Source organism: Mus pahari, chromosome 21 (genome assembly GCF_900095145.1).
Source record: "Mus pahari chromosome 21, PAHARI_EIJ_v1.1, whole genome shotgun sequence".
NCBI lineage: Eukaryota > Metazoa > Chordata > Mammalia > Rodentia > Muridae > Mus > Mus pahari.
Genome location: NC_034610.1, coordinates 53,046,973 through 53,073,682, shown reverse-complemented (window position 1 = coordinate 53,073,682; position 26,710 = coordinate 53,046,973). Strand labels below are relative to the sequence as shown.

Sequence of the window (26,710 nt, the reverse complement as noted above, 5' to 3'; positions counted from 1 at the left end):
GCCAGGGGAGGCAAGCCAGTAAAGAACATCCTGCCATGGCCTCTGCATCAGCTCCTGCTTTCTGACCTGTTTGAGTTCCAGTCCTGCATCCTTGGGTGATCTACAGCAGTATGGAAATGTAAGCGGAATAAACCCTTTCCTCCCCAACTTGCTTCTTGGTCATGATGTTTGTGCAGGAATAGAAACCCTGACTAAGACAGGTATAATACCTAAAGAAGATGATTCTCAGAATGATTTACCTCTCATCTAGGTGATGGAAGCTTTTAACATAGTGTTGATGCTGGTGATGTTAGTATTTAAAATTACTTCAGCTGTATCATGTTTTTACTTTTCTGGTTGTTGATATTTACAAAAGAAATCCAACTTTTTGTGAACTTCCGAAGAAAGGTCTGTACTGATATTCTGTGCTGAATATCAGTACAGACCTTTGAAAATTTGCATCAGATTACGAACAGCAGAGAAACTTTTGAAAGAAAAAAAAATCCTGAACTGTAAACAATTCAGTAAGATAATTATAAGACTCATCAAAGTTATCAACTGGCTTAGCCCCTGGGAGTCTCCTAAGGTCCCTCATAGATACTATCTTGCTGATCAACTGGGGAATTGAGTGTAATCTGAGAAAGCTCCAGATTTGAGATCGGCAGGCTACTGACTAATTTCCACATCACAGCTATACAATTGGAACTGCAAGTTTTCCCTGTTGCTGCTTATATTAAATTTTACTTGAGATGATACTTGCAGTTATGTTAGACAAAAATATTGGGACTGTACTTTGGCACACACATGAGTCACACACTAGAAACATGATGATGTCTTGCTGAGTGGATTGTAAAGCACCTTGTTCTTGATCATCAATAGTCTTGGAACAGTCTGTTTTCTTTCTGGTAGAGAAATGGGGACCCATGAGACATGGGTGTATGGTGCAAGAATTTTTTTTTTTCCCCAAAAGCAAGAGGCTTATTTTCTGGAACATTAGGGTCAATCCTCAATCAGTCCCTTGAGATGAGCGATGAGAAGGCAACCCCGAATGGCTCTTACAAGCAGTTTTTATACTTTTTAGGGGCACAGGTAAAATCAGCGAGGTTATAGTTCAAACTTATTGGCTAAGCATATTGACCTTTAAATCTATTGGCCAGCAAGCATGACATATATTTGAACTCTACCTGGGACCCTCCAGAGGGTCAGGTAACTATCAGTCAGTACATTGTGAGAATTTTTAACTCAAGAATGTTCCTGTGGATGGAGAAAAAACCCTTAGGGTTCCTCATTCCCCCCTTTTTTTGTTCAAACTCCAATCCTGGAGCTACGCTCAGGGGTCTTGGGTAACTAATGGGGCAAGATCTTAATACAGTCTTCCAGTTGCAGCTGTATGAGCTACTGGGAGCTGCCACTGCTCTGACTCCTCCCCAGCTACCAGCATTGTTTTTTAACTTTCCCAACACCAATGTGATTGTCACACAGGAGACTGGCTCAGTCAGTGGAAGGACAAAGTAATTGAAGGTTCTGTGATGGCTGAGGAATACTTTCCTATCCCAAGTAATACCTTCTGTTCCTTCTTTCTGCAGGGTGTGGTTGGGGGTGTAATGATTGTCACTCCTAACAACATCATGTTTGACCCTCATAAGTCCGATCCCTTAGTGATTGAAAACGGTTGTGAAGAATATGGTCTCATCTGCCCCATGGAAGAGGTGGTCTCCATTGCCCTGTACAGCGACATTTCCCACATGAAGATCAAAGACGCCTTGCCATCGTAAGGGCCATTTCTTCTTTTCAGACCAGGGGCTAGAGTGAACTTTAAATGGAATTTCAAAGTGAGGGCATTTGCAGAAGCAATGGACTAAGAAGGAAACCAAGAGATGGAGATTTTGTGTTGTGAAATTGAAAAATAGAAAAATGGGAAATAGAAATGATTAAGAAAATTTATTAAAGTTTCCCAAATAGTAAAGGAAAAAAAATATCTACCTAAGATCTACCTGGGGTCACTGTAGGGGCTTGGGGGAGATAAAGAAGGGAGAAGGTGGGGCAAGGGAGAGAGGATAACGACTTTAGCCATCCTCACTTCGGGGTTTTGGGGTGTAGGTGGATATTTAATAGGTCCAGCTCCAGAGAAAGTAGGAAGAGAACAACTGTGAGATCTACCGATTCCCTATTAGTTGCCAGGCTAAATCTAGGTAAATATTAATTAACAGAGGAATGGGAACCAGTTGTCACCATTATATGCTTTGCCTCAACAGTGCCTGGCAGCTACAAGCATACAGAGCTTATGGTTAAATCAGTCTTGCTTGGGGGAACTGGCAGCTTGGGCTGGAGCAAAGCAAGGAGAATGGAGGAGTGGGCAGGCTTGGGTGGGAGGCTAACTGGAATGCAGGTGACTGTCAAGCGAGTCATCCTCCATGAGAGTGGGGAAGTAAAAGAGCTTGCTTGGATGTTTATGGAAGAAACTTCGACTTGTTAATCAAGAGTGTGAAGAGTTCTTTAATCTGCAGGACACCTCAGTCTTTAGTCTAGCAAATGAAATTTCAAGTTGCAATATGACAGGATTATCTCAGTTATTTAACTGTGCAGTCAAAGCATCTTAAGCATTTTCTGGGATCTCTTAGCCCACTTAGTGTATTCACATTTCCACAGAACAAAGGCTCAGCCACCACCATAACTTTAGCATAGGCTCCTATGAATACTTATTAAATTGAAGGGTGAATTAAGGCTTTTAAGCCATTTAGTAGAGCCTAGCACTTATATGGGGTTTCATTTCCTATTGGGAAAGGCCTGAGTTTTCCATGCAAATACTTCATAAAGTCACTCCAGGGAGGGAGTCATTGTTTAAACTCAAAACTGCTTGGAACTTAGTGATTTTATTGGCTTGATCATTTCTTTTAAAGCTAGAATGGACAAAGTACTCCTTGAAAACCCTTTAAGAAAGCATACTTAATTCTGAAATTGAAAGTATTTACTTTGGAAAGGAATTTTGTATCTTTGTGAACTCAGCAGAGATGCTACTAGTATTGTAGGTGAAGACATGGGCCCTCAAGATTATTCCAGCCATAATAAATTGTGTATTTTTTCTTAAGTAAGTGTAGTGGTACAGGCTGTAGTCCTAGCCCTTGGGAAGTCTAGGAAGGAGGGCTTTAAGTTCAAAGCCATTCTGGTTTACAAAACAAACTCACACAGCAATAACATAAAAACTAGCAAACCACCATCCTAACTAAAACATTTAATGTCCTGGCTACTGATTTTGAACTTGGAAGAACATACTTAGAAAATCTTTTATATAATTCAAATCTCGTTCTAAGCATCTCCTGTTAGATGGTAGTAACTGAGGATATCTCAGGACAACATGTTTCAGTTGGTAAATTACAAATTTTAAAATGCCTTAGAAACAGATGCAATACTTTAAGAACTTTCCTGTAAAAGTTTTGATGTACCTCTTTAAATTGTAAAGTGGTATTACTTCCAGTAAAAATGAAAGTTAATTTTTGTACCTCCTTTACAAGTAGTATTTTTTTTTTGAATTAGAAAAATCCATTTTTAAGGCAAGAAACTATATGTATATTCAAAGTCAGTTTATAGAGAACAGATAAGTGAGCAGAGATGTCAAGGATCCTTTCAGGATTCTGCTGTTGATTTCTAATTTCTACCAGTTTCTAAAAAGGGAAAGATTTGACTTAAGGAATTTTAGTCGCTGATGCTAAATCTCTCCTTTGTGCTTTCCTTCATAAATGCCAGAAACTTTATTTCATATTGAGGAGTCTTTCAGGTAACATCTGTATGCTCAGAACGCATCTGTGTGCCCTATCAGAAGGTACAACTCATGTGGCTCATTCATTTGTCAGTCCTTTCGGTTGAGTTATATTTCATTTTGCAATCAATCTCTTGGTTTCATTTTCTTATTTTGAAATCATTTTTGGCATAACTTTTAAGTTGTAGTATTTTTTTGGTTTTTTTTTTTGTTTTGGTTGTGTTGTTTTGTTTCTTTCCTCCAGTTCATTTTTGCTTTTATTTTTAACATTCTATGTGCATCCACCATTTTTGCCCCTACAGTGACCTACCTCGGGATCTTTGTCCTCTGTACAGGCCAGGAGAATGGGAGGACCTGGCTTCCGAGAAAGAGATCAATCCGTTCAGTAAATTCAAGTCCATCAACAAGGAAAAACGACAGCAGAATGGGGAGAGGACCCCTGCTTCAGATGCCAAATCAGTGGGCTCTCCCGAGGAGTCAACGGAGCATACTTGCACACGTATAGAGCCCCCAGACAACTCTGAGTTGTGGAAATTAAGGAATCTGCAATCTTCCGGCGGAACAACCATGGAGTCCCCCTCAGTGGCTCAGCTCAGCAAGGGACCTTCCGGCAAGCATGCTGCCTTGGAACCTACAGCCAAAGAAACTTGTCTTTCCAAAGGAGACGAGGACTTTGTTGACTTGGAAGAACTTTCTTCTCAACCGGAGAGTGGAATCGACAGAGGAGATGCCACGAAAGAATGTCTTTCCGATGACCAAAGGAAGGATGTGCCGCATACAGTCGTGTCTGCAAAGAAAGGGCACGTGCCATCGGCCCAGGACGCTACGGGAACAGAGAGTGACACTGAACTGAAGGGGGCCCTAGATTTAGAGACTGGTGAGAAGCAAGATGAAGCACCAGACGTAGACAAACAGGCTGGATCCCCAGAAAAATTGGGGGAGAGCACGCTGCATATACTCGAAGATCTAGATAAGATGAGACTCATTGAATTTTACCTAAATGAAAACAAGGAAGGGTCACAGCTGGTAGAAAATGTGCAGAAGTCAGAACCAAGTGACCGCAAAAGTATTGAACCAGGAGGAATAGACATCACACTTAGCAGCTCTGTTCCCCAAGCAGGTGATTCCCCACCTGAGGGCAACAAAGAGACAGGTACACTCTGGGTAAAAGGGGGAGAAACTCTGCCCTTGAAGCTAGATGCTAGCGCAGAGGACACTGTAATTAACAATAAAGAGGTTCTGGATTCTTTGGGATCATCTCTAGACAAGATGTGTCACAGTACACAGATGGATAATAAATCGGAGATTCAGTTATGGCTGTTAAAGAGAATTCAGGTACCCATTGAAGGTAAGATGTTTGGTTGGATGTTTTGTTTGGTGTGTGTGTGTGTGTGTGTGTGTGTGTGTGTGTGTGTGTGTGTGTATGTGGGTAGTATGTTTGTTTGTGTATGTGCATGTTCCCATATGTGTGGCTAGATATATGCACATGGAAGTCGTGTGTCTTTGGTTATGGTCCACTTTTTTTTTTTTGGTTTTTCGAGACAGGGTTTCTCTGTGCAGTCCTGTCTGTCCTGAAACTCACTCTGTAGACCAAGCTATCCATGAACTCAGAAATCTGCCTGCCTCTGCCTCCCAAGTACTGGGATTACAGGCGTGTGCCACCACTGCCCGGCCTATGGTCCACTTCATTTACTGAGGCAGACTGAGCATTAATACTGAACTAAAAATTTATAAAAACAATTTGTAGATGTTGAACTAAACATAGATTTCTATTTCAGAAGTATTTAACTCTTTCAAACAATTTTTTTTCTTACCTTGCATGCCAAAATCTAAAGAAATTGAAACTATATATGTGTGTATGAGAGAGATGGGGGGATGAATAGCAGGGTAGGACAGAAGAGGGGAGGGGAGGGTAGAGGGGGGAGGGTAGAGGAAGGGAGGATAGAAGAGGGGAGGAGAGGAGAGGAGGTCTCACTATGTATCCTTAGTAGAACTTGTTCTATATACGAGATGACAATTCACAGAGATCTATCTGCCTCTGCCTCCCAAGTGCTGGGATTAAAATTGCATGCCACCATGCCCGGCCAAAAATGCTTTTGAGAGATTTTAGTTCTAAACCAAATTGCATTGTGGTGTTACGCTATTTGTCCCTATGCTGGTTTTTAAGTTTACCTTTAGTGTGCAGCATGCCATATAACATGTAGTAACCTGAAACATGCAAGCCTGTTGTCTTCGTGTGCCAAAGAGAGTCTTATGGTTCATTAGGTCTAATCCTATATCGCTGAACCCTGCTCCCACATGTGGCCAACCCCTCTTTGTAAGCTGAGAACTTTTTTACCATCACTGATGTTATTGGGGTTGAGGAATGCTTTCTCCTGTGATTCAGATATACTTCCCTCAAAAGAAGAAAAGAGTAAGACCCCACCCATGTTTCTGTGCATCAAAGTGGGAAAGCCAATGAGAAAATCCTTTGCCAGTCACACCGCCACCATGGTTCAGCAGTATAGCAAGAGAAGAAAGCAGCCTGAATACTGGTTCGCAGTTCCTCGGGAGAGGTGAGCAGAGCTAAGGCTTTACCCACTGCCCCAATTCCAGCTGCCTGTGGCCTGTTTATCTCTAAATAATTTAGTTTACTCTTGAATAAGAACCTTTGCTTAATTATAACTTTTTGTTTTTAGCTTCTTGAAGGGTGTATACTTGTTTTCTTCCATAAATGGTCATTTTGACACAACTGCAAAATTGATTTTCAATTGAGGGAAGATGCAAGTAAGCTCAAATATCTGAAATTGGACATAGTCTTTGGTGGGAATAAAGGAGCAAGCTAGAGCTGATCCAAGCTCGTGAAGTGTAGTAAAGAGACAGTATTGATGGTTGTTTTAAAAGTGCTTACACGGGAGAGAACTGAATATTCTAGGGCCTTCTGAAGGGAGCGTTTGACTCGGCAGCAAGAGAACTATATGATGTGTGGTCCTCAGGGTAGATAGCAGAGTTATATGGCTTTAAGGAGATTTTATGTTGGGGCTCCTTGTTTTTAAACTGGTAGTAATTATATATATATATATATATATATATATATATACATACACACACACATATATATATGTATATATATGTATATTTATACATGCATGTTACAGTCTACATTATCATTTGGAGGGAGGGTTCACAAATCCTCCCTTGTGGCAGTTTTTAGATACAAAATATAATGTTATAATCTCTCATTGCCCCACTGCACTATAGAACTTGCTCCTTTTTTCTAACTCATCTTGTCAGTACTAGGGTCTCATTGTTGCACACACAGGTGAGTATGAAGAATGTTTTTCCTTGCCTGGCATAGTTCACATAATCCTCTAGACTCATCCATGTTGCTGTAGATCACAGGACTGTGTTGGCTTACGGATTAGTAATATTTTTCTGTGCTTATACCACCATACATTCATCCACCAGATGTTGTTGGTCATGACATGTAGATTGATGCCACATTGTGATTGTTAATGAATCAGTTCTACAGTGAACTTGAGAATGCAGGCAGAGCTTTGTATCGGCATATTACCAAAGAAGAGATCTTACTGGTTTGGGGTCAGATGATAGTGGCATAGCAATCTTTAGCGGTGTACTATAAATGATATGTTTATAGAATATAAAATAGGAACTTTAAAAGAAAATTAGAAATAGTCTTTTTTAGAAGTTGATTTATTTTTATATGTGTGGTGGAATAAAAAGACTTAGAATAAAGACTTAGAAAGGACTTAATTTTAACTCTGAAATCCACACACCTTTTCCTGACAAATCACCAGCGTCATCATTTGGACGGGTGTTTGATTAATAAATAGAACTTACTGACCTTCTGAATCACGAATGCTCACAAAGCCAAATGAGACTCTGAGCAAGGCCTCGCTTTCCAGGTGATCATTGCCTATGGTGGTAATTCTCACCAGAAGACCCAGCTCATTTTAATAAACTACAGTTTAATGTGAAAATAATAGGATTGTAATGAATAAAGTGTACCCTCTAACCGTACATGCAACCCCCGGGATCTCATGGAAGTTTTCAAGTAGAACTCTTGGGAATGGGCATGTCCATTTCCTACTGTTACTTGCAAATGCTTCGTCAGAAGAAATGTTAATTTCTGAAGCTCTATAGTAAACTGCTCTCTCGGGAGTAGAATATTGTAAATAGAGCCATCTCCGAAAAGATTTGGCCCCTTCATGATTTTATAGGTAGGGAAGAAATAGCACTGAAGTTTTCAGCTACATTTGTGGGTTGTATAGACTTATCTGGTGGGGGAGAGGAGAAGGAGAGATATTGAGAGATTGGCTGATTACATATATACACATATGTGTGTATACATATTATATATATACATATATATATGTAATACATATATACATATGTATACACATACACACACATGAGAAAAAATATATTACAGTATTTGGAAATTGAGTTTCTTTCAGAATGGAACTGCATATACCTAGAGCTCTTGTAGAATAATTTAACAATCCCATGTGTATTATTTTTCTGTCATTCTTTAACTTGAAAGATACTTTTAATGCTGAAACAGTATTTTTCTCGGACCTCTTCCTCAAGTGGTTTTGCAAGCTTCTTATTATAGGTCATTTGTTGAATTCCATCACACTGTATATTGACATGGCTTTCTTGTCTTTGAGTAGCAAATAGTTTCCTTTCTTGAATTCATTATTAATTAACCAAATATTGTCTTGGTGACATGTTACCTTTCTTAATTATGATAGCTTTTGTGATAAATATTAGTGAATTTTCTAATCATTCCCTTTTGTATTTCAATGCGTCCCTGGCCCTAAATAAATTCACATTTTAGACTAAGAGAGGACAGATAGAGTGGCCCTATAGTTATGTCCCACCAAGACTTCCAAGAATGAAAAGTACATTTATTTTAATAACAATTTATAGAATTATTAAACTTAAGCTAATCTGAAGAAAGCTCATCTTAATGAGGAGTGAAGGAGTGCCCTGAAGTGCCTTCTTATTCTGATAGATTCTAGATTCCTTCACTAGCCCTCTGCTGAGTGAATCCATTTGTCTATTGGGGTGTCTACTGTAGTGCTGAGTCACACTAACACATGCTGCCTTTCTAGATCACATTTTCCTCTCATTGATCTTAGAGATGTGACATCAAATTCTTCAAGGTCTGTCACTGTGATTCATCCACTGCCCCAGTGCTCCTACTTACAGGGAAATATTTTGAGGTTGACATAATTTATCAAGTATATACATGAGATTGACATAACATATCAAGTATATACATGAAATTGACATAAAATATGAAGTATATACATTAGGTTGAGATAACATATCAAGAATGTACATGAGGTTGACATAACATATCAAGTATATACATGAGGTTAACATATCAAGTATATTCATGGAGTTGACATAAGTATAAACATGAGGTTGATATAACATATCAAGTATATGCATGAGGTTGACATAACATATCAAGTATATTCATGGGGTCGACATAACATTTCAGGTATATACATGAGGTTGACATAACATATCAAGTATATTCATGGAGTTGACATAACATATCAATAAATTAATGCTACTAAATCCACTTCTTGTTCCTATGCAACTTGTGTTGTGACTCCCTTAACTCCAACAATAAAGGATTAGTTTGTAAGTAAGAAAACAGAGTTACACAACTCCCTGCATAGTCTCTGGTTATTTCTTTTGTATGGCTGGTAGGTTTTTTTTGTTTTTGTTTTTGTTTTTTGAGACAGGGTTTCTCTGTATAGCCCTGGCTGTCCTGGAACTCTGTAGACCAGGCTGGCCTTGAACACAGAAATCCTCCTGCCTCTGCCTCCCAAGTGCTGGGATTAAAGGCATGTACCACCACTGCCTGGCTGACTGGTAGGTTTTATTTTTGTTTTCTGTTCTGATTCTTATTAAATCATAAGTATTAGAAATTGGAGAATTTAATTAATTTAATTTAAAATTTCCTAAAACATAATGGTCTTATTCCTTGGTGGAAGTTGTCAGTAGATCTAAGATCTCCATGACTCCAGGAAGACTGGCAGCTTCTTCATACTCAGTCAGTTAGCACTGCTTGAAGTGCACTGATTCTCCCGTGGGTTAACTACACAACCCTAACCTGTCTCTGTCTCCACGATGTTTTGCAAATTCAGCTACTTCTCTTGAGTAATCTGAGAATGGCGATGATATGCTTGGGACATTTGTGAAATTTCCAGATTTTGGTTTATATACCTACAAGATCCCAGGTTTCTTTGCTCTGGCTCTTGGTCCTAATTTAACCATGAAAGCAGTGAATAATTTCACTCTGTCAGTAATCTAATTTAAATTGGGAATTCCTTATCTGAAAGGTTTGTATCTTGACGTAATTCTAGTATCTGAATCATAGCAGATTATGACTAACATATCTTTTACAACATGTTCCTATGAACATCCAAAATAGGATGCCCACTTGTAGCCCCACCAGTTCAACTATCCATTTACTCAGATCTGGGTTAGGCAGAGTGAAGGAGAGCATATGGGACACCCAGTAGCTACTCTCCCTGGCCATGCTAGGCATGCTGTATTAAGTGGTGCCTTGCATGGTTAACTAATACAACTGTTCTACAAGGCATTCTGCATTTTACCAATGGTGGACCTGGGATGCACTGAATTTTGACACCTTGCTTGTATCTATTTAACTTTAAATCTTATCTCCATCTTACACCAGAGTCTACAGTCCAAATTATATTCATTACACTATTCATTTATGTTATTAAATCATAGAAATGAAGTTTAGGGAAGGATATTTAGCAGTTGAAGTCATATCACGGCTAGTATCTTAGGGTTTTATTGCTGTGAAGAGACACCATGACCATGACAACTCTTATAAAGGGACAACATTTAATTGGGGCTGGCTTACAGTTTTAGAAGTTTAGCCCATTATCATCATGGCAGGAAACATGCAGACAGACATGGTGCTGGAGAAAGAGCTGAGAGTTCTACATCTTGATATGTGGGCAATGTGAAGTGAACTGAGACACACATCCCCCCAACAATGCCACACATCCTAATATTGCCACTCCCTACGTGGACCTGTGTAGGCCATTTTCATTCAGACCACCACAGCTATTGAGATATAGCATCTCCAAGTGTTGTCTCCCTGGACACTGTGGAAACGCCTGATCTCTGCAAGGAATGTGATGACAAAGAATGTAGATTAGGAATGTCCTCCTCCCTACTCTTTAATTGAACTGAGGGAGTCTAATCTGAGTATTGCATTAAAATAAAAGAATGTGCCTAACATGTTCATGTTCTGGTATTAGACTTTTTAAAAAGCAGTTGCAATCTTGTTTTTTATCACTAGATCATTATTAGGATGAACTTTGTTGATAAAGCAAGCAGGCTTCTATCTTCCATAGCAAACCTGACGAGATCTAGGTGCATGACTGAATTACTCTCACCATGAACATAGCACCTCATACCTAAAGTACAATTTGCTATTCTGTGTTTCCCTTTAAAATGCTTCTTGTACCTTGGAGCAATGATAACCTGAAGAACTATTTTGATCTTATCATATAGCTCTTAAATCATAAACTTCAGGACTCAAATTGAAACCTCTTGTTTAAAAGCCCTCTGCAGACTTAATTTTCTTTCTAGATTTTTCTGAGTTAACTTGAATCTATAGATTTACCACTTTCTGAATCTGGCCAGAACAAGGGTGGGGCCTCTTTAGTCAATTGAAGTGACTTATAAAAGAAATCATGTAATTGGGGTCTTGCTTGTGGTTCCAGAGCATGAGTCCATGACCATCATGGCAGGTAGCATGTCAGCAGGCAAACAGGCATGGTGTTGTAGCAGTAGCTAGAGCTTACATCTGATCCACATGCAGCAGGCAAGAGAAAGCTAACTAAGAATGCTGTGAGCTTTTGTGACCTCAGAGACCCTACCATAACCCCAGTGGCACACCTCTCCCAAGGCCATACCTCCCAGTTCTTCCTAAACAGTCCACCAATGGAAAAGCAATCTTTCCACTTACATGTGCCTATGGTGGTCATTCTCATCCAAACCACCACAGGCATCCACAACATTTAACACTACCACCTGCCACCCATGTTTCCTTTGAATCGTTTGCTTTCTTAAGACTTTGCATCCAAGAAACAGCATAGCACCTACACTGTGGTTCATATTCCACAGTATGTGTTACATCAGGACACGAATAGCTGAGCCTTTGATCTAATAGATAAACCTTGGTCATATTTAGTTGTTCTTATAACTAAAATTCTTGGACTCATAATATCTGTAAAGTCCAGAAGCAAAAAAGAAGTTGTTTTCATAGCTATTTCACAGAGCTAATACAAATGTATATTCATCCCTTTACCTTTTGATCTTTTCTCTGTATATTTTCTTAACACTATGAGGCCATATATGTATATTGTTATATAAACTACCTTTACTTAATAAAATATCTCTCTTCTCCACTAAAATTCTATTTGCGTGAATTTAATGAGATTTATATTGGTTTTATAATAAGCAAAATCATAAAGAAAATTTATAATAAGCAAAATCATAAAGAAAATTAATTCTCCTATTCAACTCATTTTACAATAGGAAGATGCCCAAGTTCTAAAGACCCCTAGGAAGACCAAAATATGTCCCCAGCAGCACATTTCTTTGGAGAGCGATGGATGAATTAAAGCCACTGCAAGCCAACCTGGTTTTCTAGCATACACACTTTAACCACCATTAATATGAAAATTTTTGATCAGAAGTCTCATAGCTTGTAATGGGATCGTGGCTAAATTGGAATCTTTAATAACCATTGGTGCTAATAGAACCCTCGTTTTGGACATTCATTAATACATCCTTTCTGGAACGACATTGCTTCTGCTCAGTCTACCAAGGTATATTTTAGGATAAAAATCCTCCTATTTCTAAAGTATTGGATATCGTTATATAATCTTTTCTTTTCCTTTTATTCTTTTTCCTTACTTTATTTACGTAAGTGCTAAGGATTGAACCAGCACCCTGCCCTCTACCACTAACACAACCCAAGCCTGTGCTGTGATCTTGATGTGATATTTTCAGTTGAGAATGTTGCTAGGAAAGAAAGAAACAGTAAGAAACCCAAAAGATTTCCAAGCTAAACCTAGCATCTTCCTCTGTAATGCCAATTTAGGAAATGTGCTGAGTAAATATCTTCCATGTTTTTAGAAAGTTAACATACAAAGCCATGAGGGAAATATTGCTTGGTCTTCATTCTTCCTGATCTTTGTACTTTTTTTTTTTTTCATTCCCTTAAAAGTCCAGAAATTTGTCACCTTCCAGAACTACCTTTCAGCAACTTCAATACACAGCTTTGGCAAATGTCTTGAGCTAATCATTCACTTGACAGACACCCAATACTCTTGGGGAAAACAAACCTTCCTAAGCCAGCTCTGCTCCTAAGGAGGGGTAACAGAGTCAGCGCCTCCAGGGTCAGGTTAAGGTCTGATTCTAAGAACACTGTGAATCATTTAGCTCTGTGGCATCTCTCACAGTCAATGGACAATTTATATTCTCTGTCCCACTTCTCTCTCTCTCTCTCTCTCTCTCTCTCTCTCTCTCTCTCTCTCTCTCTCTCTCTCTCTTCCTTTTTTTTTTTTTTTGTGATCCACCATCTGATCATGCTAAATGAAGACTTGGCGTTGTCACAGTTCTGTCTGCATTAGGGAGACCTCTGTAAGAAGGCCTGACCACGATATCTATCTTCCTTTCTGCCATATCCAATTTGACCTTATTACAGCTACATCAGCAACACACTCTTCAAATGCCATGTCTCTGTACATGTTCAGGGAAATGGAAGTATTTTCTCTTTTCTCCCTTATAATGAACTCTTTTGCCTCCCTCAATAAACCCAGATCAACTGTGACATGTGACAAGCCTTCTTAGACCCCAGTTATAGACATTTCTCCATCACACTTACTTCTGCTAACACTCTTACTAAAGATAGATGATAGATAGATAGATAGATAGATAGATAGATAGATAGATAGATAGGCAGGCAGATAGATGATAAGAATCAGCTTGTATGTGAAATGAGAATGGACCCTGTGTCTAAACACAGTAGCACATTTGAGAGTGTGGCACCAAACAAGAATCTTGAGCAGCTATAGAGCTCGAATTTGTCCTAAACCTCTAGGAAGATGCTAGAAGAGATTTTTGGAGCCAGGCAAAATGATTCATTTTGCATTTTAAGAAGTCACCCCCCTTCTCTGCCCTTTTGTCTTGGCCTCATTTCAGCCTCAGATCTACTTCCTTTTAAAAGATTAGCTTTTCCCAGGACCCAGTACTTGACCAAGTTTTCTGCTTCCTTACTAACGTGTATGACAATACACCGCTTCAGGACTAGTTGGCAGCTACAGTGGCAGTAATTACTGGTAATGGTGCTAGCTCTGAGAAAAGCCCTGGATAATGCATGAGGGCTGCTGACTCATTAGGGGCCAGGCCACAAGGTGAATTACTGAGCCCCTCAAGCCTCAACAATCTTTCTAAGGTCAAGGATATAAGGATTGACATACAGTTGTTGTTTTGTACAGTTGGTGACTAAAGAAAACCAATTTCACTGAAACAATGAGTAATGAAACAGTGGTTTTTAATCCTCTACTTCCTTTCAGGAAGTGTGTGAGGCAGACTTGATTTACCAGTGGCATATACTAAAAAAGCAAATAGATCAGAACAGATGAGTTTAGGGTTGAAACGTTTGCCAGCTCAAATAATGGACTCTGAAATGAAAATGAAGAATGGAAAGGAACTTGGAGGAAAAAAAGAAAATGTACAACCTTTTTTTAAGGGTAAAGAATTGCATGAAGGTTTAAAGATCAACATGAAGGACACAGAAGGATGAAAAGAATGGGAGAGTAAGGGAACAGAATGGGGAAAGTTGGCAGGGAGTGGGGCTGGTAAGGTGCAGAGGAGGGTGACGATGGGTAAAAGAGGAAGTGTGGAGAACTAGATCAACTATATAGATAGATACATAGATAGATTATCTAGATAGATGCAAGATGCAAGGGGACTCTTATTTACACAGTAGAGAATCCTCCATTTAAGTAGGGCGTAAGTAGGGGAGGCTGAGAGCTTGGGATGATGGAAAGAGGCCCACACATCGCCGTGATGAATAGGAAGGGAGCTACATGCAATCTGTGACTGTGGGATGCACCATGTCTATTATGCATGGGAGAGCAACCCAACAACAGCTTCCCTAGAGGAGAGGTTAAAGAAGGTGGCCTGTGTGGGCAGGAGACTGGGACAGGCACGGGGGTCAGAATAAAGGTAAGGGTGACCAGATTGCCTTAGCATTGTATGAATCTGGGAGGAATCAAATAGCTGAGGGAACTTGAGGCAGAGAGGCGTCGTGAAGGTAAAAGATTAGTCAAGAAGCCAGGATAAGGCAGGATCCAGAGGACCAGGATGGGAGGTCTGGGGACAGAGCTTTACTTTCTGAAGTCTGTTGTGTTCTGGAAACTAAAGTAGGTTGAGGTTAGGAAAAACCCCGTTAGGTAAAAAAAGAACCAGTCCAAGAATTCAGCTAAGTAAACTGAAGGTAACTGTAATTCAGCCATATCCTCTTCCTGTTCCCCAAACAGTTGACATAATATAAACAAAAGGAAGGGACTTAAGCACAGAGAGTTGGAAAGAGGAATGGAACAGGACACAGATTCCTTCCATTTGGTCCCCAAGGACTTTTGAACTGAAGTCAACCTTCCAAATCAATTTAAATTTTCCTCGTGTGGAGCAGGTTGTTTAAATTTTTCATTCATTTTACTTCTCCCTCAGCTTCCTCGAATGATGTCCCTGACTACATAAAAAACTTGAAGGTGTATTAATATTATGTCAGAAGTTAATGTTGAAAGAAGTATGGGTGTGTTTTTTACCCTTGATGTCTGAAAGAAAAGATGTGAGCATTCCCCGTGAGTATATAACTTCGCAGTTTGCCCTCTCATCTTCTCTATGGCTCTCAGGCCTTTTCTAGCCTTTGAGACAGGGCCGATTACCATGGTGCTTTGGGAGTTGAGTCAACTGGTAAGCCCTGGCACTGAACTACTATGCTACGTGCTTACCAACGGAATAGAATTTCAGGAACAGAAATAGGAACTAGGAATCAGGGGCCCTGACTTAGGGACACTGCTGATGTCACATAAACTTTGTTAACAGCCCCAAACCAGGAAGTAATTGTGATGATTGACCTTTCTGTGGGAACAAACAATATATCTAGCTACAGAATTCTTTTAAAGGCAGTCAACCTGTGCTGGCTAGAACATGTCTAGAGACAGATTGTTGGCACATTATTCCATTGTTGGTAACTTCAGTTTACTTATCTGTATATTTGGCAACTCTTAATTTGTAGGGTCTTGATTTGTAGAGTTCTTGAGGCAGGCAGCCACACCTTTTCTTATAGAAAGAATAATTCGAGGTTTTTCCTATAGGAAGCCTTGCTTTCCCAAGTATTGATAAAACATAAATATACTTCTCTATTTATTACTAACACCTTTATGACTCTGAGCTTTCCCCTTTTTCAAGAGACCACCCCACTATGGAAGGTACAAACCCAGAACTCGCACAAAGAATGAGACTTGTCTTGACTCACAACTGGCTACTTCATGTTACGCCACTTTGATCATTCAGAACTTTCGTTGATCATTCGCTGAAAATTTGACGGTACTGGAAGAGGTTGAGATAGATTTTTTTTTAAAAGGTCTCTTTGCCTGAGCATCCCAGATTACTTTCCTGGCTGAGAATACTAGAAAGAATGGTGCTGGGAGACAAGAACACATCAAACTGGTACAGATGGCTGAGTATAGTGTCTAACAGCACACCGAGGAGCATGCTTGACCTCTGAGCTCACTCAGTACACTGTCTTCTCCTAGCTTGCCTCACCTTCCCCCTAATATAAGCCACTGTATCCCAGGGGCTTTACTCCCCTCACCCCAGCTTTGCGTTCCTGTATAAACCTGACATTTGGGCTCTGCTCTTGACACACTCCTGACCTCTTTGCCCTCTTAGGACTCTTCTCTTTCTTGCTCTCCCCCATCCCTCTCCTCTCATGGCTGTCTGCAATCTGGACTCTTCCAGATGCTTCTGGCTGTTCTCTCCTTCATATCTACAGTAAAATCAGTCTCCTTGTCTGATCCTTGGAGCTATCATGTCCTCGTTTTCACTCATCCACCTTAGTTGGTTACAGCTTTCAAGAGACACACACGTGCCTGTGCTTCTATTTCCTTCCTTAGCATGGTTGGTGGGAGGGAGACTTGGTCTAAATTTCAGCAAGAGGATCATGGCATGCAATAGCATCATGGAATACTCAAATGTGTCTCCTTAAATAACCAGTACAAGGCTGGAGCACTCCCCAAGGCCCCCAAAGATATCTCCCCTCAAGAATGATGATGTAGGGAAAGGGGTGCTGTCCTTTCCTTGAGTTTATCTCTATTACAACCATCAATGCATATCAGAGATGCTCCAATAATACCGAACTTCCAAAGACAGTATGAAGAACTGGGTTCCTCTTAAGAGGTGCTCCAAACTTATATGAATTTATAGACTTGTCTTTCTTTACCCTTTTACCCAGATTCACCTTCCCAGTGGCTTGTGGGAATCAGTTGTCTCCATTAAGCAGACAATGTTCCAGTTATATTCTCACTGTGAAGCAGTAAGTCAGCCTTATCTTACTTCCCTCTAGAATTAAACTGAACCATTGAGATGGTCACCATGCACATGTTGATGTCTTTGTTGCCAGAAGGGGAAGCCACTATAAGTTACTAAGATTGGTTCTTCCCTAAAATCTGTATTGCCCTACATTTTCATAATTTGCCTTTCTTCTCAGAAGGAATGGAGAACCAAGTGCAAGCTGCCACTCATCTAGATTTCCTTGCAGTTTTGCAAAGAAAGTCCAACAGTCTCAGCATTTGTCACAATGGATGTTTTCTCCAATAGGTGTCATCCTGCACATTGACTTCCCTATGAGAGTGAAGTGCTTTGTGGTTCCAATAATAATAACAACAACAATAATGATGATGATGATGATGATGTGGTTCCAACAATAATAACAACAACAATAATGATGATGATGATGATGATGATGATGATGATGATGATGAAGAAAATGTCTATGTCGTTACCTAGAAAAGGGACTGGAATAGCTCAGAAGTGATGTGGAATAGGCAGAGAATTTGAAATGTGCTAGAAAGAACCCTGTTGGCTGCCTTAGGAAGCATAGTCCTGGTTATGATACAGATAGCTGCCTTCCAAGTCCACATCCCTTACGTGTAAGGATGATAGCGTGAATTCAAAACCCAGTCCCAGCCAGAATGGATATTGCTGAAAATCAGGATCAGTAAATACAGCCTGTAGATGCTCAGGAAGCTCTGTCTCCGGTGCAGTGTCCTGTAACACTGTGAGCCACTAAAACACACTAAAGCTTAGCAATTTTTAGTGGACTCTATATAGAAGAGTGCATGCTGGGGGTTCTAGCAACTCAGTGAGAGAGTGTCCAGGGCTATGCGTGTGGCTCAGTGTGGCAGAGCTCTCGCTAAAAGACCATGTGTATTCACACTTACTTATAAAATACCAAAAATACACAACTGAATAAAGCCATCATCTTAACTTGAGGGACATGGGGAGATGTCTCATGATGTCACCTGTGGCTGTGTTTGACACATTAGGAAGGAGTTACTGGACTGGGTTTACTAGTGATGGCTTAAAGGAAACAGTGTTTTGCTCTAGGTTAGATAACCTTAGGAAACAATCACTTCTGTGATTTGTCACCTGAGGAAATCTCACCAGAAGCAAGGAAAACGTGGACACACGTGATGTTTCTGAGAGCAGCACTTATGGCTATGGCGACTTTGTGGCTAGACAGGTCATGGGTTTTTTTTATCTGAGTTCACACTGCATTAGAATGTTCTTGTTTTTGTGTAGAGTGTCCTCATCTCATTGATGTTCTCAGTAATATTTTATGGCCAATAGGAAAACATCAGGGTCTAGCTGTGAGTGACAGGCCAGCTATGAGAGACAGGCCAGCTGTGAATGACCAGCCAGCTGTGAATAACAGGACAACTGTGAATGACAGAATACCTGTGACTGATCGTCCTAGCTATGCATGAAGGACAGGCCAGCTGACAGCAACATTGAGATCTGGCAGACTACATCCCATGTGTTGAAGCCTCTTTTGTCATTCCACAGAGAAACCAGCCATAAGCAATCAGGATGCCATTTGTACTACCACATTTCGTTTTCTTGTTCCTAATATGAACAGGCGTTGTTTAACAAATACCTCTTCTGTAGAAGTTAGAGTGAAGTCTATTTGCTTCTCTTCTATGTCTCTGCTCCCCCCCAAATTTACAATTAACTTCATTTTTAAAGAAAGCCTAGAGAATTTTGTATACTCAGCAAACCTCTCTGGAATAGTTAATTTCATGTTTTCTCAATGAGCAGCTAGTAAGGAGACACAGGGAACAAAAGTAATATAATTCCTACATAGGGCCATGGAGTTATCTAAAATGAATGTTTATGTGATTCAGATTGAATATAAACAATATGAATCAGATTGTTTCTTTGACAGTGCGACCCTACTCTGCAGGCATACACTACTCTGGCTACCCTAAACACATCCAAGCTTGTCTGTTCCTGGAGGCCAAGCAGGGTTGGACCCACTTAGTGCTTGCATGGCAGTCAGTCCACCCTCCGTTCTGGGAATAGAAACAGCAGCTTGATCTGTACCTGAGTGAAATGACACTCATACAGAGTGCATTGCGTATAGATATATTTGTGACATTGTATCTGGGAACCAGCTCACGTGGCTAACTATAGAGAATGGCTGTATAAACTATGGAGGTACGCTTGGTAAAGAATGGGTAGCCATACAAGAAAGAATAAGGAAACTGTCGGTAGACTGATATTGGAAGATAAAATAGAGAATAAAAAAAAAGAAAGGGAAAATCTAACTATGCATTCATCACAATCACCTTTATTAGTGAGGTTGATGGGAAAATTTCTTTTTTATTGAAATTGGCTTTTTCCCCCTCACCTAATATATTCTGATTATATTTTTCTCTTCCTCTGCTCTTCTAGTTCCTCCCAACCTCCTCTTCCATTTAGATTCACCGCCTTTTCTGTCTCTCATTAAAAAATAAAGAGGCTTCTAACAGATAATAACATAACATGATATGACATAACTGCAATGGCTCTTCCCAGTTGTCAACTTGACTACATCTGGGATGAAGGACAATCCAGAAGTTAAAGGCATACCTGTGATCCAGATCCTGAGGCCAAAAGACATGGGCTTTTGTTCTGGATCTTGATGTGCGATGACACAGATTTTTGATCAAGATCCGGAGGCATAGTGGCCATGAAAAGCTTAGGCCCAGGCAAAGTTGTACATGCTTTAATCCCAGGAGACAGAGGAAAGCAGATCTCTGAGTTCCAGGTCAGCTCGGGACAGAGCAAGTGAAGTAAAGAACAGCTTAGGTTCAGCCATGGTTGTACACACCTTTAACCTGGTCCATACCTCCTGCTGGAGGCCTACATAAGGACAGTGAAGAAGGAAGTCCTCTTCCTCTACTTGCACTTATTTGCTAGCACATCTGTTGGAATCCACTTCTTCAGGACTCTAGCTTATACAAAGGACCAGCTGAAACATCTAGCTTTGTGCGACTGAGGAATTACTAAACTCTTAGACTTCGTACTCACCGCTGCCCATTGTTGAGTTAGTTAGAATGAAAAAAATCATTCCAACAAATTCATTTAATATATAGAGACATCCAACGAGTTCTGTGATTCTAGAGGACCCTGACTAATATAATAACATAGTATATAAAATAAAATCTGATATATTAGAATAAGAAAAAAACAGAGGATAAGAGAACAAGATATATATATATATATATATATATATATATATATATATATATATATATGTGTGTGTGTGTGTGTTCTGACTTGAGACCCATCCACACAGTCAAGGATCTTATATATTATAGAAGCTATAATATAAAGTCAAGGATCTTATATATTATGGAAGCTATAATATAAAGTCAAGGATCTTATATATTATGGAAGCTATAATATAAAGTCAAGGATCTTATATATTATGGAAGCTATAATATAAAGTTGAAGAACATGTAGGCAAAAAGAGAATATGTATTCATGGGTGTTGTATATATGTATGTACATGCGTATCTATGTATCGTTCTGCCTCCACTTCTGCGGGATTCCCTGAGGGGAAGGATTTGATGGAGATACCCTGTTTCAGATCGAATGTTCCAAGGTCTCTCATTCTCTGGATAATGTTTGGCTGTGGGTCTCTGTATTTGTGCCCATCTGCTACAGGAGGAAGCTTCTGTGATGATGGCTGAGCAAGTCACTATCTATGAGTATAACAGAATGTCATTAGGAGTCATCTTATTGCTATGTATTTGTTTATTATTTTATATAGCACAGTGGTATTTCATTTTTCTCTAGGTCCCTGGGATGTTTATTCTCATGTTTTTGGTCACCCAGGCATTGTCAGGTATGGCTCCATCTTGTGGAGTGGGGTTTGAGGCAAATCAGATATTGGTTGGTTACTCCCATAAGCTTTGTGCCACTGTTGCAGTATCATATTTGCAGGTAGGACACTATTGTAGATAGAAGGTTTTGTGGCTCTTTGGTATTTTACCTTGCTCCTTTGCTAGCTTACAGAGTACCTTCCTGTACCAAAGATACTAACATATAGGAGTAAAGGCTCTATGTAGGAACTAGCTCAACTACTCCATGTTCAGTGCACTGCGTAGGTGTTATCTTCAGCAATGGGACTTTGCTGTCAGTTTGTTGAAACAAAACCTATAATATTGGCAACAGCATTGGTTGTTTGAGGGGTTCCCATGAGACCCCTTTGGCCAATAACTCAATTAGATGTAACCAAATCCTGGTACTGAAAGCTTCATTTGGTGACAAGAGATGTCTCATTATTTGGTGATTTTATTTATATCCCTTCATATTTGTATGTATTTAATGAAGCTTCTACTGTATTAGGTTTCCATACCCTAAATTTTAGCTGTCTCTCCCTGTATTTCCTCCTCATCCTCCTCTTCCCTCCCTATTTGATCTCCCACAATCCATCTGTAACTGTTTTCTTCCACTTTCATGGGAATTCTATTTGTCCTCTTTTTCCCAGTTCCTTACTCTATAACCTAACCTCTGTCTTTCTACAGATACATAACTTGGTTATTGTTTAACTGACAGCAAATATCCACATGCAAGCAAATGGATACTGTATTTGTCTTTCTGGGTCTGTATTATTTCTCCCAGGATGACTTTTTTCCATCCACTTTTTCTATCCATTTACCTTCAGATTTCATGATGTCATTTTTTTTAATGCCTGAGTAATACTCCACTGTGTAAATGTATCACTTTGGGCTTTTTGGTTTGTTTTCGTCTGGTTTGGTTTTTGGTTTTTCAAGCTGGGGTTTTCTCTGTGTAGCTCTGGCTGTCTTGGAACTTACTTCACAAACCACACTGTCCTCAAACTCAGAGATCCACCTGCCTTTGCCTCCCAAGTGCTGAGATAAGATATAAACAGCATATCACTTTTTCTTTTCTTTTTTAATCCATTCATCTGTTGAGGGATATCCAGGTTGTTTCTAGTTTCTGGTTATTCTGATTAAAACAGCAGACTACATGGTTGAGCAAGTGTTTCTGGTCGAATGAAGCATCCTTTGGGTATAGGCTGAAGATTGATATAGGTAGATATTGAGGTAGACCAATTCCTATCTTTCTGAGGAACTGCTACACTGATTTCCATAGTAGCTGTAAAAGGTCCTAGCCCTACCAGCAATAGATGAATGTCCCCCATATTCCACATCCTTGCCAGATCACCTGCTGCCACCTCCCCATTCTCTCCTCCCCCTTCTCCATTGGATCACACAGATCATTCCCTCCAATCTTTCTTACCCCCGTCATCCCCAATGCCAACTCTAGCACACATTCCCTAACAACCAGCTGATCACTCCAGCCAAGGAAGTGCCAGGCTAACTGTAAATCCTCACCCCTTTCTTCTTTCCTCCAAATTCATTTCCCTGGTCTCATCCCCAGCTTTGTAGCAGACCACCTGCTGCAGCCTCCCTTCCCCAGTAGATCACACAGATCTTCCACTTGAAGCTTCTTTCCCCCAAGTCATGGCTTTATCCAACTCTAGCAGACATTCCCTTGAACCCAACAGCCATGCCTTCCAGTGAAGCAAGTCGGCCAGCAGAGCAGGTAGATTCAGATTCTTCCTCTCCCTCTTTTCCTTCATATCCAGCGCCCAGTCTTATCACGCCACCTGTGTAACAGGCTACTGGTTGTGGCTTCTCCTCACCTTCTGACCCCATTCCCAGGAGACCGAGAAGATCCTGGTGGAACATTCTGCTTGCCTTTCTCCCGTGGACCCTTTCACAGGCCTCTTAGAGCCCATCTACATTCCTAAGTGTCAGCCACCAACACCTCAAAGCACATTTTACTGAGAACCACCAGTGGCCACACCTAGCACATCCCAGAAGAATTTTCCACCAGGCAACACACAGCTACCACACTCTCCTAAGGACCAGACGGAGCAACAGAAATGAAGGAATGGACATCCACCTAACCAAGACAAAATTGCTTGTCAGTATCTAGAATTATAATCTTCCCAATCCCAGATGCCTAGACACTGGCATAAAAAACAAAACCAACAGCAGCCATGACAGTATATCCCCACAAGAGCATGGCAAACCTACTACTACAGCAGGCCCTGAGAATTACCACATAACTGAAGCACAAGACAGAAACCTTAAAATAGTCTTTATATGTTGGAGGTCCTCAAAGAGGAAATGAATGAATTCTTTAAAGGAGTGTATGAGAACAAAATACAAACAGTGGAAGGAAATGAACACAACAGTCCAAGGCGTTAATCTGGGAATAGAAAGAGAAAAGGAAACCAAAATTGCAAAAAGATAAAAATGTAGGAACTTGAGTAGGAACCTTAGCAGCAAACCTCACCAACAGAACAAGTGATGGGAGAGAGAAATGCAGACATTGAAGACAGAGAAGATGGGTACCCCAAAGAAGTTAAAGCCCCCAAAACTTTCTAGTATAAAACATCCCGGAAGTCTGGGACACTGCAGTGTTATTTTTAAAAGTTATTTAATAACTAATATTTATTTATATCACCTGGCCAGTCCCCCTAATAATGGAAGCAGAATTCTATAGGTTTTTTAATCAGCTCTAAAAAGATTAATGAGTGATTACCCTAATATATTTTTCCGTATGCTAGAGTGTTAATGCCCCTGCTGTGCTCCCCACATATTTGCTGTTTGAGTCTCGCCCTGGTTTTTTCTGCTCTATCAGCCTGTGCTCAGGGTCCATTTTTCCTGGACACATGTTCATGATCCATCCAGCCTCATGGTGGCCCTCTCCTCTCTCCATCATCTTTCTCCTTCTCTTCTCTCCTCATTTCTCCTCTTTTCTCTTTCATGGTCCCTACTTCTGAACCCTAGCCCAGAACCTGAAACCCCACTTACCCGTATTCTTCCCAGTAATTGGATATAGTCACTTTTATTTAGCCAATAGATTTAAATTAGACAGCAAGGTTTAGGTTACATCATTTGATGTATGTGAGGATCTGCTAGGGGTTGGAGATGGGGTGGGAAACCAGATCTTGTGGGCCAGTATTTACCCATTTAATACTCAGCAGCACCAGATCAACCCCCAACAGGAGACTATTAAAAGACCAAATCTAAGAATGCTAGGAATAGAAGAAATATAAACAGATTTAAGGCACAAAAATACTTTCAACAAAATCATAGAAAAAAAATTCCCTAATCTAAATAACGACATACCTTTCAAGATACAAGAAACATAGAGAATGCTAAATAGACTAGACCAGAAATGAATTTCCCCTCGGCACATAATAATGAAAATATTATCTATACATAATAAAGGAATAGTATTAAAATCTAAACAGAGCAAAGGCAAACTTTGAATAACAGGTGGAATCTCAAGGAGACAGAAGGGCCTAGACAGATGTTCTACAGACTCTAAGATACCTTAGGTGCCAGCTCAGACCTCTATACTCAACAAAACTTTCAACACAGTAGATGGAGAAAATAAGAGAGTCCATAATAAAACCAAATTTAAGTACTATTTGTCTACAAATCAAGTTCAACAAAAGGCACTAGAAAGAAAATTACAACCTAAAAATTTGAACCACTCCCCCAAAATTACAAGGAATATATAATCCCAGACCAGCAGGTCAAAGAAGCAAAAGAAGGACACACACACACACACACAGCAAAATAACAGGAATCAAACAAACAAAAATTCATAATCTAATGGAATTGATTTGAAAATAGGATCTGTCCTTTTGCAAAATCCAAGAAATACATCTTATATCAAGGATAGATATTCCAAGCAAATGAACCTAAAATGAAAATTGCTGTAGTCATTTGAATATCTGACAAAACAGAGTTCAAATTAAAACCAACCAGAAGAGATAGGGAAGGACGTACTCATGAAAAATCCACCAGGAAGGCCTTGCAGTTCCTAACCATGTAGCAAGCACAGGGGCACCCAAGTTCATAAAAGAAACATTAGTACAGTTTAAATCTCATAGATATTTTCACACTAACAGTGTGAGACTTCAAGAAAAGCCATCCAGATCTTTGCTCCGGTGCACTGCCGGGGAGAGAGCGGCCTGCAGAAGTGACACAGCTGCTGGGACAGACTCCATTTCTGGCTCCAGACATCTGGCACCTTTCTCTCCAGAGGAGAGCTGGTAAGAGAGCCATCTTCGCTCCAGTGGAGGCTGGGGAGAGGGCAGCCTGCAGAAGCAATACAGCTGCTTATCTGGCTCCAGTCATCCAGCACCTTTCCCGCCTGAGAAGGGCTACCCGCCTGGGAGAGGTCTCAAGGCCTGAGCCGGAAGGAGAGCCATCTTTGCTCTGGTGCACTGCCTGGGAGAGGGCAGCCTGCAGAAGCAACACAGCTTCTGGGAAGGATCCCGTTTGTGGCTCCAGTCATCCAGCACCTTTCAGGCCTGAGGAGGGGTGTCTGCCCCAGAGGAGTCTCAAGGCCTGAGCTGGCAGGAGAGCCATCTTTGCTCCAGTTCACTTAGGCTCCAGTCTGCGCTGGTGAGAATGTGGACCTCAGAAGCTACACAGCTTTGGGACAGACAGAAGCAACCTAACTTCTGAGACAGACCCTGTTTCAGGCTTCAGAAATTTGGGGACCTTCCTTGTCAGAGGATAGGTGGCCACCTGTGAGGGCTCTGTCATATTGTGTCCAGGGTCCCTCAATGGCTAGTCTGTGCAGACGAGTGAATAAACTGCACAGGCAACACATCTTCTAGGACAGACCCTGTTTTGGGCCTACATCTTCAGCCAGGAGGCAGATCTGAACGCCAGGCCTCTGTGCACCTTCCCTGATAGGAGAGCTTCCCTGCAGAGAGTAATCTGACCATTGAGACTCAGGAGAGAGCTGGACTCCCAGGACTGCTGANAGAGGCTAACAGAATCACAGGAGGAACAAGCTCCAACCAGAGACAACTATAACAACTACCTACAGAGATCACCAGATGGTGAAAGGCAAAAGTAGGAATCTTACTAACAGAAACCAAGACCACTCACCAACATCAGAACTTAGCACTCCCAACTCAGTCAGTCCTGAATACCCCAACACACCCGAAAAGCAAGAATCGGATTTAAAAGCATACCTCATGATGCTGGTAGAGGACTTAAAGAAGGGCATTATTAAAGAAATGCAGGAGAATACTGCTAAAGAGGTACAAGTCCTTAAAGAAAAACATGAGAATACTTCTAAAGAGGTAGAAGTCCATAAAGAAAGAGAGGAGAACAGAAACAGACAGGTGATGGAATTGAACGAAACCATCCAAGACCTTAAAAGGGAAATAGAAGCAATAAAGAAAACCCAAAATGTAACAACTCTGGAGATAGAAAC

General features: G+C 40.5%; 1 protein-coding gene across 5 annotated transcripts in view; it reads left to right on the top strand.

Moving 5' to 3' along the window:
• Window positions 1-26,710, top strand: part of Ncoa7 (nuclear receptor coactivator 7) — a 154,567-nt gene that overhangs the window by 104,925 nt on the left and 22,932 nt on the right. For 3 of the 5 annotated variants that reach the window (XM_029532869.1, XM_029532873.1, XM_029532871.1), the window contains 3 exons: window positions 1,566-1,750; window positions 4,039-5,084; window positions 6,123-6,291. In XM_029532869.1, the coding sequence (XP_029388729.1) occupies window positions 1,566-1,750; window positions 4,039-5,084; window positions 6,123-6,291 (1,400 nt within the window). The remainder of the gene's footprint in view (window positions 1-1,565; window positions 1,751-4,038; window positions 5,085-6,122; window positions 6,292-26,710) is intronic. The other 2 variants (XM_021221000.2, XM_029532872.1) reach the window with 1 other exon arrangement.